We start from the raw sequence: 14023 nt of genomic DNA, 5'->3' as shown, positions 1-14023 counted from the left end.
AGGTCACGCCTCCCCTAGACTTGTTTCCTAAGCTTACTGGTCCTTTTCCACCTTTGACCGATAAAGTTTTTTTATGTTGCTTATAGATTTTTTTAGTAATATGCATTGTACTTTTGTCCGTAATTTCTTAGTACTTTCATTTCCCTCAGTGAATGCAGAGGCTTCATCACTGCCGATGATTCTGATGATGAGACATAAATAGATAAAGCTCACCCTCGAAGATGCCAGCGGTTGAAATCTGAGTCTGTGGCACAAGTGGAGCAGCTTCGGGAGGAGCTACAAAATCTGGAGAATGAGACGGAACAGGTTCTCAAGGACAGATTACGGTTGAATAAGGAGACATCAGTGTTCTATAAGGACCTCAATAAGTATGTCAGTTACAACAATTCTGCCCTTCAGGTATCCTATCTGGACTAGCTTAAACGTTCTCTGCCTCATGCCATAAAACGAATATTCTTATTGTCTGATGGAAATGCAGTTGCTGCGCAAAGGATGCAATGTTGCCTGCCCTGACCTTGACCGGTCGGCATCTTGCCGTGCAGCCAAGCATCGTCATCTGACCATGCAGTAAGTAATGCTTGTAGTACTCTCACAACAATTCGTCACATAGTTTTGCATGACTTGGATGATGAAAAAAAAATCCACCTTCTGTCTTACAACACTGGCAGTGCGTCTTGCGTGCTTATCATGTGCAACTTTTTCTTATGAAGGGCACTTCCAAACAAGGAGGCACTCCAGTGGATACTGCCATCGATGATTCTCATGTGGATCATCCAGAAAGCCATGTCGTCGGTGATCCTGGCAATGTTCATATGGAATCTCCAGGTGATCTCATCAATTGTGCTGATGATGCTCACCCGAAATCTCCAGAAGACCATGACTAACAAGGAGATTCATGGTTCTAGTGTCACCCCTTCCCCAGCCCCCTCTTTCAGCTGTAAGCCTGTAACTATCCAGTTGGGTTACATCCTGGACTGGATTGCTGGACAACGAACGGTGTATCTTCAATTTACCTCTCTTTAATGCGAACTCCATATTTTCAGGAGCTGTGCCACCAAGTGCAAGCTTGAAATTTGAATATCATCTGGTTTAAGCATCAATTCAGTCAGCACAAAACGTAAATTAAATTTACTTCAGCATGCCATTTTTCTCCCTCTGAAAGTCTGCAGAATAAGCAGACCTCTTCTCAAAAACCAAAAAGAAAAAAAAAAGAATACGCGGGCCAGTTTTTGACGCGGAAGATTAGTCGGACTGGGCCGAGCCCAAGTTGTCCAACTACTGACTCAGCCTACTAGCCTTTCAAGGGCGTAGGTTTCGGAGCGCGCGGAAGTTGGGGAGGAAAATGGCGGACTCGCCGCCGCGCCGGAAGCCGCGGTTGGAGGCGGGGGCGGAGGGTGAGGCGGCGACGGGGTGGCGCCGGACCTTCTCTCGCCGCTCCCCCTCGAGGTTCTCGACAAGATCCTCTCCCGCCTTCACATCTACGACGTCGTCCGCACCTCGGTGCTCCCCCGCGCGTGGCGGCGCCGGTGGGAGACGCTTCCCACCGTCAACCTCTTCGGCGGGCGCTCCATCCCCGCTGACGAGGTCGATGCGCTCCTCCTCCGCCGGACCGCGCCCCTCCGCACCTTCCTGCTCGTCGGGTACAGGGCCTGGTACGTCGACGCCCTCCACGACTGGCTCCTCTACCTCTCCCGCAACGGCGTCGAGACCCTCCTCCTCTGGTTCCCGCCGGTCGGGTTCCGGCTACACTCAAGCCTCTTCTCCTGCCGCGAGCTCACCTACCTCAGCCTCACCTCCTGACCTGCCGCCTGCCGCCCACACCGGCGGGGTTCGCCGGATTCCCGAGCCTGAAGACGCTACAATTCGACAAGGTCGCCATCCCGGATCACGGAGGTAAGCAATTGGCGGTCCTAATCGCCAGATCGTCGTCGATTGAGAGAGTGGAGCTCACAAGAGTAGAGCTCATTGGGGATGACCCCGAAGCTAAAGACGAGTGGGTGATTCGGGCACCCAGTCTTCGGGAGCTGACAATAGCTAGTTGTTTTCCTTACGGTGGTCGTGTTGAGGAACTCCCACAGTTGCAGAAAGGGGTTCTAGTTGGCTGCAATGACGCCAAATTCTTGATGGGGATGGCACAGATTACAGAGCTTGAGTTTGCATGCAGCCTTGATTGGGTAAATACCCCAGTTGCATTCTCTTTTACTTATGTCTTGCACTTACTGATAATATTCGGACCATATGGTCTGAGGATTGTTCCAAGGAAAGAGACTAATAGATAGCTTATAACTATAACAGCGCAAAAATGGCTAAAAGACATTGCCCTTGGTTATCATTTGCTTCAAACAGACCACAAATTAGTGTTTTCTCTTGAACATGCTATGGACATGCTTTATCTGTCGTAGACTTTCTTCTCTGGTCTAAAGTGTTAGCGCTATAATGCTGTTTCCATTTTGCTAGTGCACAATTACATCTAGCTTCCCACCAGCAAAAGGACACAGATTTATCGTGTTTCAGGCTGTGACACAATTTATCATTGTTCCTGGGCATGTTGACCAAGTGTCATCTCCTGTTGCCGATTTCATTCATAGAAGGAGGTTTTGACAAGCTGTTTGTAGATGCTTACATCAGTTTTTTCTTTATCCATCTTGGTGATTCAAATTGTCTATTTTTGCTAAACATCACTTAGGCATTTCCATTGTTTTTGTAACTAGTACCATTATCATATAAGGATGGTTTATACCAATTTCAAGTACTCTACTACTTTAAAGCATTGATGGACAAGTCTTTCCTGATGATATTTCTTTATGCATACTAACTTGAAGGAATAACAGAAGGGAACAATTTCAATGTGCAGTTATAGATTAATTTGAAACCAAGAATTCTTCATTAGCTTGATCAAGAGTGTTCTCAGCTTAATTTACCTTGAAATGCCCCTCATTTGTTACACCGGGAGTAATCAGCAAAGGGAATAAGAAAATAAAGATATTAGTTGATGTTATGGAATTCATTTCTAAAAGTGTCTGTCTTCCTGTTTTCAGTGGGCTGAAGTTGATGTGCTGGATCGGCTACCTTTCCTGTTTGAGAACCTGAGGAGCTTAGTCATTTCCGTGGATTTTACTGAGATGTTTGCAATTTTATCTTTTTTCTGCCTACTAAGAAGTGCTCCTGTGCTTGAAGAACTCATTGTTTGTGTATTGTCTAATTGTCACTTGCTTATTCTTTCATCCATTACTTACTTTGTGATGTTGCTAATCCTTTTTTTTGGGTATAGGGATGGAGCCATGGTTCACAGGTAGTCAATGCAGATGATAAGTTTTTGAATGCTCAGTGCGTTGACGGTATGTTTAGCAAACTTCATGTTGTGCGAATGAAGAACGTTCTATGCTTTTATAATGAAATGCACTTCGTGGAGTTCATTCTATCCAAGGCAAGAGTTTTGCAAGTGCTATCTGTTAGGCTTGGTCCTGATGCCCTATGCAGTAATGAGGTGGCAGTTATTGCTATAAAGGAATAACCAAAAGCTTCACCTGATGCGCAAGTCATCTTTTTGGGTAGCGAATTTACAAATACGCAAGCATTCCTATTCCGATATTTCCTTTATTCCAATATATCCACCAATCTTTTCAGTGATTCTAAAACTACAATTGTACCTTGTTATTATGTCTGGCATTCCATTTTGGGCACCCAATTGGTTCAGAATTCGCTGTCTTTAAGTATTAGCTGCAAGTCCAACATGTTTTTATGTGAACGTCAAACTCATGCTATGTAAACTCATGTTTTTGTCTTTAAATAGAGTTGATGTGGATAGTATCTTTATTCATCCCCCTCCCCTCCTTTCTTTTCCCTTTCGGTGTATATTTTCAAGCTTATATCACTTTTAGTCCTTGCCACATGGCATCAATTCATACTTCAAACTTTGTGCAGTGGCCCTATCAATACGTTTGATGAGAAGTGTGTTTTTAGTTGTTTTCAAAGTTTCATGTTCGTTTGGTGGTCATACCAAGATGGTATTTTTGTCATACACCCAGTGTTTGGTTTGCCTGGGATATCGCACCTGAGTGTACTCTCATTTTCAAATTTGCAGACTAGTTTATTGGGATCCATTGTTCTGAAACAATTGTCTTTTAAGAAAACAAGGATTTAGTTATTTCACTTTTTTTATCCTCCCCTTTTTTCTCTATTATGAGAGATGCTGAGCTGTTAAGATAGGTCATTAAATAGAGTGAGCATGGACTAATTACATTCTCTTTGCAATTGGTATGTGATCATGGTCTAAGTTACATTCACTTTACAATTGGTATGGGTGCATAGCCTAATTTTCTTATCCAATTTCTCATCAAATGCAGTGGCCCTATCAATACGTCCGCTGAGAATGCTGAGGTGGGAGAGGTACAGACAACAGGCAGAGAGCATGACTCTATCGACACACCTCCTGAGAATGCTGAGGTGGAAGAGATACATACAGAAGATGGCAAGCGTGGCTCTATCTCTACATCCACTGAGAATGATGAGGCGGAAGAGACACAGACAACAGGCAGCGGGCGGGCATCTATCAAAATGTCCACTGAAAATCCTAAGGTGGATGAGATACAGACAACAGACAGCGAGCATGAATCCATCAATACGTCCACTGAGAATGCTGAGGTTGAAGAGACACAGACACCAGGCAGTGGGCTGGTGAACGATGTACACCCTTGGAGGCGGCAACGGCTGGATCTGGAGTCTGTAGCATAGCTGGAGCTGCTGGAGGTGGATATGCGAGAACTGCAGGAGAAGGTGCGGCTGCAGTTTGACTGCAGGAGATTGGAGCTTGAGAGTAGGACACAGGTGCTTAATACTGTCATTGAGAATCTAAAGAACCGATCTTGCTTCAAGGTAAAGCTTGTTCTAGCTTAACAATTCTTCACTTCATGTCATACAAACAAGTGACTCGTACTATCTGGTGGAAAGGCAGGAGTTGTCTGAGCGTACCAACATTAGCCTGCCACTGTTTCCTGAGCCTTCATCAGTCCTATCATTGCTTTTGGTAGGTAATCCTTGCCTGATGATAATAGCAACAACTATGACACCTCTTACATGCTTGTCTTGTATAACTTCTTTTGATGAAGGCCACGTCCAGAACTGGAGATTCTCCTGTCAATCTTGATGTCAATGGTGCTGCAAGTGTTCATGTGAATTCCTCAGAAGATCATGGTGTAAATGGTGCTGACAATGCTCACCCAGATCCCCGAGAAGAAGATACCATCAATGATGCTAGCATGGCTCAACGTGATTCTTCACAACATGCATAAATAGTGCTGCTGCCAATGCTAATCGTACCATTAATGGTGCTAGCATGGCTCATGCCGATTCTTCAGAGCATGCCAAATGATGCTTCTGCCAATGCTCCTTGTTTTTGACGGGGGAACTGCTGCCAATGCTCGTGGATTATCCAGAAGACCATGGAGTAAGTGGCGCTTCCAATGCTCAAGTGGATTCCTCAGATGACCATGTTGCCAATGGTGCTAGCATCCCTCGATTCTTCTGTGAAGCATGCCATGTTTGATGATTGGTTTCATGAACCAGTTCTCTCCCGGCTTGGCTGCTTCTTTGATTGGCTATTTAGTTTGTTGATGCCATGTACTCTTACTGAACAAATGCTTGATTTGCTTCCGTCATGAACTATGCTTGACAATGCATCCCGATTATGTTCACCTGTTCAATTTGATACGACGTGCTGATTCTCTCTGAATCTGAGATCCAATATTGTTGGCTATTGATACTAAGATCTATATGAATTGTGATGGTGCGGGTGATGACTCGTCGTGCCTGATCGAGCTGAATTGATCCCTCATGGCTTCTGTTTGCTTCACTGTGCAAACGGCGAGGGTGAATGACCTTGCCACATTGCAATTCCAAACGGCTGCAACCTGACGCTTGACACTGTTGTAGGTGAGGCGTCAAGCTGCCATGCAGCAAAAGGGCAGTTCTGGACTAGCGCACATTCTCAAGGAATGATTGTTGGAATGCCTACACACACAGAGAGAGAAGTTTCATAGGACAAGGAAAGCTAAGAAAGGCTAAGGCCTATTGAAGCTGACATTTCCTGGCCAATTATTGTGTCCCATCTCATATCAACGTTTCATCATTTCAGGGGCATATTATTGCCGTGTCTTGCTCGATCGGGAGTGACAGTTTGTACCTGAATTTCCAAAATTTCTGGTTCTCAATAAAGGGAGGATATTCAAATTTACTCATACTTGCATTTTTGGATGTTATCTACACGGCATCCAAGGCTAGCAGAGAACGCATACTCTTCTCCTTGCAATCCTGCAAGCTCATACAAGTCTCATTCTACGGATTGTGGGTCAGAAAATCTGCGTTTCCACTTTCTAATATGTTTTCTCCATTCCTTCTTAAAGAAAAAGGATTTCTGTTTTGGATATACGTTGCTGACCTAGACCTGCCGTTGCAAGTAGCACGCCATGTCCTGCACAAATCCAGAGTTCCAAACCCATACAGACCATACGTGACAGCGACGCTGCGATCAAGGTTGCCAGGCGAAGACATGCATGAGCAGGGCGAGACGCAGAGAGATTCCGGGAAATCATTGCGCTCTCGCCGCTCCGACTACATGACACCGGCGACGCCGCCATCAGGGAGGATTTCCATTTCCCTCCGTGCCCATAGAAAAACAAAGGCCCGGGAGAATTTCGCCGCCGCTGCCGGACGGAGACGCCCCGCGCCGATCGGCCGGTGAGCTTGCCATCGACGGCGCAGAGAAGGAAGGGCACACGAAGGCAGCAGCTTCCACTGCATTTTCTTTTTCTTTTCTCCCCGGAAACAGCGACGCCGGCGTTGTGCGCGATCGACAGTATTGTTTTATTCGCACGCTTCGCACGGGTTCTCGCTCGTGACCGGTAAAATGACTGAAGTGACTCAGGCTTGTCCTGTTGCAACTGTACTGTATATTCTTACATATTGATTTCTAATACGGTGAAATATATATATTTTTTAACAAGTTTTTGACAATCTGCCTTTTTTTGTAGCCAAGAAAATGATTGATTGGCCCTATCTACTCTGCTGAAGGAAAACGTAATATTTCTTTAGCACCAACTCTTTCATCAGTAGCGGTACTGAAGTCCTGAACAATGAGAAAATAACTTCCACAGTTGCTACTAGTTTCCATGCACAATGCAATCACCAAAACCCTGAAAATTTTGCTTAAAACCCGGCGACAAGTCAAAGAGAGGCAGAGACCATCGACAGAGCAAGCTCGCGTTGGCCCCCTTCCGGAACGTCTCGGAAGGGCCGGCCGGGGCCCCCGGCCCCGGGCCCTGAACACCTCTCGCCCTCCCGACCAAGCACACGCCGCTGCCAGCGGCGATGGAGACCCGACCCGACCCAACCGTCACCGGTGCAACCAGACAATTATTGCGCCGCGCGGCCGCTGCAGGGCGGCAGTGCCGTGACGCTACGAGCTGGCGCACGACTGGCGCCGCGATCCCCTCTGCCGCCGCCGTGCGGGGGGTTGATCGATCGATGCCGCCGTACGCCGGCGACCGCGGCCGCCCGCCCCCACGTGGCGGCGTGGACTTCTGAGCCGGGCGCGGTGCACGGGCGAGTGGAGCCAGGCGCCTGGCGACGACGACGTCGCCGCGCTGCGCGAGGGAGATCGGTGACGGCAGCGAGCCAGCAGCAGGCGCCTGAGTTCCGTCCAGGGGCGGCTCCAGGCCGCTGCGAACTGGGCCAGCTGAGGCCGCCATTGATGGCCGCCGCGCGTACAGCGAGCGCATCGTCCTGGTGCTCTCCGCCACGGCACAGGATCGCCAGTGCAGGGTAGCAGCTAGCTTCGCACGCGCCCGGAGCCTCGGCGGAGTCTTTCCGAGGCCGGTCCTGAGGATCCGCATCGGCCGTCTTGCACGCGTACTTCCCTGCATCCTGAATCCCCTGTGACCTGATACGCGCTTTCAGAGGACTGCGCGGGCATCAGCACTGCGGCCACGAGTCATGGCGGCAAGTACGTGGCCCGCCCCCTGAGCTTTTTGTTTCGGTCTCTTTTTTTCTTCTCTTTTTAAAATCGCCAGTAGATTCGTCGTCCTGGCCGGTAATGGTAACTGAGATTCTGGATTCTGTACTGCAAAGGGAATCGCGACGATTCTCCGCGTAGCTGTGTGGTGATCGTGATCTGAATGTGCGATTTCATCTGCTGGGCGACTTTGATCGAATGCCAATTGTACCGCCATGAATCATGAGTCTTTTCCTACATGGATGCTACTATGCTAGTCCAAATCCAAGCAGATGCTCGATTCTTCCGAACCATTACGCATCCGGACGAACCATGTGCATTTGACTCTCATCTACCTGCAAAACTATGTGGATTCATCTTCCTGTTAGAACACTTGTGAATTTCCCCCTTCTTTTTCATTTCACCGCGGGATTCTTGTAGCCGCACTCAGAGCAAAACAAAACAAGATGATGTCCTCATGCTGGCCTGCCTTTGTATCCACACAAACCAAAACCACTGCGAGGAAACGGAAACTCATGGACCACCGGGCAGTTTCCTTGTTTCAGAAAGAAATAAAAAAGAAAAACAAGCCAGCCTTCCTTCTCGTTGTCTGCAGCTACGGTCATGTGCTCCGGTTTTTCCTTCGCCGGCTGTGTTCCGGCGGTGAATTCCAGTTCACTCGCCGCCCACGCATGCCAATCCGAGCAGGGGCGCGCCTGGAGGAAGACGACACGGCCCTATTGTTGAGTGTTGAGCGGGACACGGCGAGTGAGTGGGTGGACGCTGGGGCCCTACCCCAAAACTTCCAATCCCGGCCTCGCCGATCGCGCCGCGCCCGTGCTCGGCCGGCCGGCTGGCCCTCGGCGCGATCCAGCGGCAAGGAGTACAGCACCACCACGCCATTGGCCAAGCCCCCCGGCACACCACGCCGTGACACCAGCGCGCGCCGCGCCACCATGGTACACCGGCTGGGGCGATGGAAACTTCAGCAGCTTCAACAGGGCCGCGTGGGGGCACCCACGAATCCATCCCCCGGCCGGCCGGGCATGGGCGCCGCGACCGAGAAATTTTGGCAACCTGGCGAATCTGGCCTGGCGCAGGACGGTCGCCATGTGCCCGTGCTAGCGGGCGATCGATCGATGTGAGGCGAGGGTTTTGCTGTGCTGAAACGGGACGGGAGTTTCAGGGTTCCACTACAGGAAAGCCATGAACTGGTAGGACGAATTATTTGCAGGTTGGAGAAGCGCATGGCATGGTGGCCCATCTGATTCTCTGTCTCTCTCGGTTGCGAGCGCAATAGTGGCAGACAGACCAACGTTAGATCCGATCCTAAGCACCCGTCTCGCGCTGCAATCATCTGTGGAACTCGAAAAAGGCACAGCACCGGACAGGACAGGCCTCACTACAAAGCTACAGAAACGGGTACATGAAAGAAGAGATTTTGAAGAAAAAAAAGGAAATGAAAGAAACAAAGGGTCGCAAACTTTGGTTGGAATTTGCGACATGCCGACGTTTGTTTGTTTATTTCCGTTTTGTTTTTGTTTTTTGAGGAACGTGAGAGAGGGGGGACGTTTGGGACGTCCGCGTGTCCGCTCGTTATAAACCCCCCGCGACCCAAACTACCACGAGCGCAAGCGAGCAGAGCGCCGCGGTGACATCACAAACACAGGAAGCTAGTTAGCTGCTCTGCCCGCCTCAGCATCAGCTCGGCTGCACCTGCACGGGGGGGTGGTTTGGGTTGGGACATCACCGGCAGCAGCAGCCGCAAGGTCACGCTCCCTCGCGCAAGCTAAGCAGGATGATGCTCGCGTACATGGACCGCGCGGCGGCGGCGGCCGAGCCGGAGGACGCCGGGGAGCCGGCGGCCGTGGCGGCCGGGTGCGCGGCGGCTACGGACTTCGGCGGGCTGGTCAGCGCCATGCCGGCGGCGGTGGTCCGCCCCGCGAGCGCGGACGACGTGGCCAACGCCATCCGCGCGGCGGCACTGACGGCGGGCCTCACCGTGGCCGCCCGCGGGAACGGGCACTCGGTGGCCGGGCAGGCCACGGCGGAGGGCGGGCTGGTCCTGGACATGCGCGCGCTGGCGCTGTCCCGGCGCCCGCAGATGCAGCTCGTGGGGTGCCCCGGCGGGGGCGGGCCCTGCTTCGCCGACGTCCCCGGCGGCGCGCTCTGGGAGGAGGTGCTCCACTGGGGCGTCAAGACCCACGGCCTCGCCCCGGCGTCCTGGACCGACTACCTCCGCCTCACCGTGGGCGGCACGCTCTCCAACGGCGGCGTCAGCGGGCAGTCCTTCCGCTACGGGCCCCAGGTGTCCAACGTCGCCGAGCTCGAGGTGGTCACCGGCAACGGCGAGTGCCGCGTCTGCTCGCCCTCCTCCCACCCGGACCTCTTCTTCGCCGTGCTCGGCGGGCTCGGCCAGTTCGGCGTCATCACCCGCGCCCGCATCCCCCTCCGCAGGGCGCCCCAGCAGGTGCGGTGGGCGCGCGTGGTGTACGCGAGCTTCGCCGAGTACACGGCGGACGCCGAGTGGCTGGTGACGCGGCCCCCCGACGCGGCCTTCGACTACGTGGAGGGCTTCGCCTTCGTCAACAGCGACGACCCCGTCAACGGGTGGCCGTCCGTGCCTATCCCCGGCGGCGCCCGCTTCGACCCGGCCCTCCTCCCCGCCGGCGCCGGCCCCGTCCTCTACTGCCTGGAGGTGGCCCTGTACCGGTACCCCGACGACGAGGACAAGGTAGGTAGCAGTAATTGGTCCCCCACCCCCCGCGCGGCTCACCCCCGTGTACTTTTCCGCGGCCGGGGATGTCTGCCTCGTCGCGTAATCCCCCCGCTGGATTCGGTGACGGGGGCGCGGCCCCCTGCCCTGCCGCGTCCTGCCAAACTACCCCACGTACGCACGGCACCGGCGGGCCAGCGCGCCACGCCACGCCGCGCCCCCGATCTCCCTCCCCTCGCGGCCGCCGGTGGGGCGAGGGCGATCGAATCGGCTGGGCGCGTACAATGCGGCACGGCCATGACGCGATCGCCCCGTGACCACGCGGATCGCGTCTTTTGGCGACGCCCCCCGCGCGCCATCATCACCACCCTCGCTTTGTCCCCACGGAGCGGCAGCGCACTTGCTTTCCGCGCCACGCACGCGCCGGCGCCGGGTGGCACGGCCGGGGCCGGCATTGATTGCCCGGGATTCTGCTCCTACCGGTCGCCGATCCGGCCCGTCCGTGCGCCGGCCGTCGTCACGCTGATCCGATCCTGAATTCCTGAGTGTCTGCTTGCAGGCGGCGGCCGTGAGCCGGATGATGGCGCCGCTGAAGCACGTGCGGGGCCTGGAGTTCGCGGCGGACGTCGGGTACGTGGACTTCTTGTCCCGCGTGAACCGGGTGGAGGAGGAGGCCCGGCGCAACGGCAGCTGGGACGCGCCGCACCCCTGGCTCAACCTCTTCGTCTCCGCCCGCGACATCGCGGACTTCGACCGCGCCGTCATCAAGGGCATGCTCGCCGACGGCATCGACGGGCCCATGCTCGTCTACCCCATGCTCAAGAGCAAGTGAGTTCCCTGCTTTCTCTTCTCTTTTATCTTCTTTTTTCCTTTTTCCCTCCTCGCCGCATGCTTCGATCGGTTGGCGGCAAGCTTGCCGTTGCCGTGTGGGGGACACGGCCGTACGGGTGGGCACAGCACAGCGGTGGCGGTGGTGGAGTGGAGGGGAGGGGGTACTGCCGCTGCCGTGCGGTGGCGGGTGCAGTTGCCGTTTGCGGCAAAGGGGCCGGGAGCCATGTGAGCCGCCTTGCCCTCGGTCCTCTGCTGCTCGTCGTCTCGCTGACGTCTGGTGCCGAATCGGAGGGGCAGCCGGCCGTCCGTACCTGCAAACGCTACGGCCGGTCCGAGCTCCGATGATTCCCCATCGATGAATCCATCGCCGCTTCTGTTTCGGATTTAGCCGTGTCGCCTGCCGCGTCCATTATTAGTATTCTACCCCCCGGTCTTATGATTGATACAGAATTATTATTAATGTGTCCTCGACACGACTGCACAGTCCATGTCAAGTAAACTCGATTGGGGTTCTCTGGTTGGTTGGTGCAGGTGGGACCCGAACACGTCGGTGGCGCTGCCGGAGGGCGAGATCTTCTACCTGGTGGCGCTGCTGCGGTTCTGCCGCGGCGGCGGGCCGGCGGTGGACGAGCTGGTGGCGCAGAACGGCGCGATCCTCCGCGCGTGCCGCGCCAACGGGTACGACCACAAGGCCTACTTCCCGAGCTACCGCGGGGAGGCGGAGTGGGCGCGCCACTTCGGCGCCGCCAGGTGGAGGCGCTTCGTGGAGCGCAAGGCCCGCTACGACCCGCTGGCGATCCTCGCGCCGGGCCAGAAGATCTTCCCCAGGGCCCCGGCGTCCGTCGCCGTGCAGCTGTAGCAGCGGTGGGCGCGGGGCGAGGACCAGCGCCAGGATGGAGGAAGGAAGGATGATCCCCCCGGGTAATGATGGTGATTACGCCGCTGATCCTGGTGATGATGGGCGATCGAGGAGGGCTACCGGGCCGTGGCGAGCAGGGCAATGATGGCGATCGGGCCACCGTTTAGGTGCGTCCGGTCGATCTTGGGGGTGGCTGCTGCCCAAAGGGATTGGTGTGCGTGCGAGCGTGTGGTGTGCGTGGAGATCTGCATGAATTTGCCATGGAGAAAGGAGAAAAGTATGAAGGCGCAGAGGAAAACGAAAGCTGTAGCCTTTTCCTCCCCCGCTTGCGTTCCACGTTCGCGTCCGTGTCCGTGCGATTCCCCCGCCACCCGCCGGGCGCCGGCCGAGCGGGTGTGGTGGCGATGTGAGATGGAGACCCACCGCAACGCCCCGGCGCTGGATCTCGCGGGAGCCTTCGCCCACTCGGGCCCCGTCGTCTCGCCGCCGTGGCGCGCGCCCGCCAACTGTTTGTTCCGCGCGCTTCCATTCAGTTCCGTCCCCGGCCGTAGCTCTCGCTCGCCGTCGTCAGCCCCCGCGCTGGTCCCCGCCCGGCGGCACCCCACGTGGAACCGCGGCCCGATCCAAACGCCGCGACCGCGACGCCGTTGGTTCGCGGCACCCCGGACCCGGTCCCTGTCCGCCGCCTCCTCGCTCCCCTCTGGCGGCGCTGGGCGTGTACAACGACCACGAACGAAGCGAGCGCGAGAGGCGCGGCCGGCCTCGCCGCGGGATGGCGCGCGCGCTTGGGACAGGAGGAATAATATCGCCGGAGCCATGCCGCCCGCGGCCAGGGGATGACGGACGGACCGGCCGCGCCGCGCGCGAGCCGCGGGACGGGACGGACGGCGACCGTGACCGCGAACAGGGTCCGTCGTTTTTGCCGCGGCGTTCATTTTCTTCCTCTGTTCTCCCCCAAATTTTGTGGACTCGCACGCACACAATCCCTCTCTCCATGGCGGCAGCGGCACGTCTGGCCAGCGCCTCCTCTCCCTTTCGTCGCGTCCCGTGACGCGAGCCGGATCGCGACGGCGTCTTCTCCACAACAAGCGCCCCCACCCCACCCAACCTGTCGGGCCGCCGTCGCCACGCAGGCACGCACGGGCCCTCGCCCGCCCGCCCGTCGCGACAGACTGGCGCGCGCGGGTTTCAGAACAGGATGGTTTAGCGACCGGACCATCTGGTCGCCAGTATCTTCTTCGTCCGCAGCTGTACGTGGAGGCCCAGCGTGCCCGTCACGTGTGGCCACGCACGCGGCACACGTACACGCTGGCAAACCCATCGCCGCCGCCGCGGGCAGAAACAAAAATCGGCGAGACCGGTCGACCGGTCGCCCGTCGACGGTGCTCGCCGGAACGCAGCGGATCTTCGCTATCGACTGGCCACGACGAGCCGCCCGGCCGATCGACCGATCCGGCGGCGGCCGCGCGGCCGGTCGCTTGTCGCGCTACAGGCTGCTGGCAGCGACGCCGTCGAGGCCGCCGGACCGACCGGCGATCCACGACCGGTCCCCGTTTTTTCCTTTTCTTTTGCTCGTGCGTCGAACTGCGGAGGCTTATCCACGGAATTAGGTACGCGAGGGCGACCCGCG

At 55.4% G+C, this 14023-nt stretch overlaps 1 protein-coding gene and 1 pseudogene across 1 annotated transcript; both read left to right on the top strand.

Moving 5' to 3' along the window:
* Nucleotides 1-783: 783 nt before the first annotated feature.
* Nucleotides 784-5731, top strand: LOC112898306 (annotated as a pseudogene).
* Nucleotides 5732-9601: 3870 nt separating this feature from the next.
* LOC112897803 (cytokinin dehydrogenase 11) lies at nt 9602-12716 on the top strand. Its single transcript, XM_025966195.1, has 3 exons — nt 9602-10721; nt 11263-11531; nt 12066-12716. The coding sequence occupies exons 1-3, from the start codon at nt 9786-9788 to the stop codon at nt 12391-12393; spliced, it is 1533 nt and encodes a 510-aa protein (XP_025821980.1). The 5' UTR covers nt 9602-9785; the 3' UTR covers nt 12394-12716.
* Nucleotides 12717-14023: the final 1307 nt, after the last annotated feature.

This window comes from Panicum hallii, chromosome 6 (genome assembly GCF_002211085.1).
Source record: "Panicum hallii strain FIL2 chromosome 6, PHallii_v3.1, whole genome shotgun sequence".
NCBI classification, from domain to species: domain Eukaryota; kingdom Viridiplantae; phylum Streptophyta; class Magnoliopsida; order Poales; family Poaceae; genus Panicum; species Panicum hallii.
This window is presented reverse-complemented; position numbering and strand designations above follow the sequence as displayed.

What these genes read in the sequence shown, in the direction of transcription:
- LOC112897803 (XM_025966195.1), top strand. Translation starts at nt 9,786, where the DNA reads ATGATGCTCGCGTACATGGACCGCGCGGCGGCGGCGGCCGAGCCGGAG. An exon ending in ACCCCGACGACGAGGACAAG is followed by an intron (nt 10,722 to 11,262) that starts GTAGGTAGCAGT and finishes GTCTGCTTGCAG; the next exon opens with GCGGCGGCCGTGAGCCGGAT. An exon ending in TACCCCATGCTCAAGAGCAA is followed by an intron (nt 11,532 to 12,065) that starts GTGAGTTCCCTG and finishes TGGTTGGTGCAG; the next exon opens with GTGGGACCCGAACACGTCGG.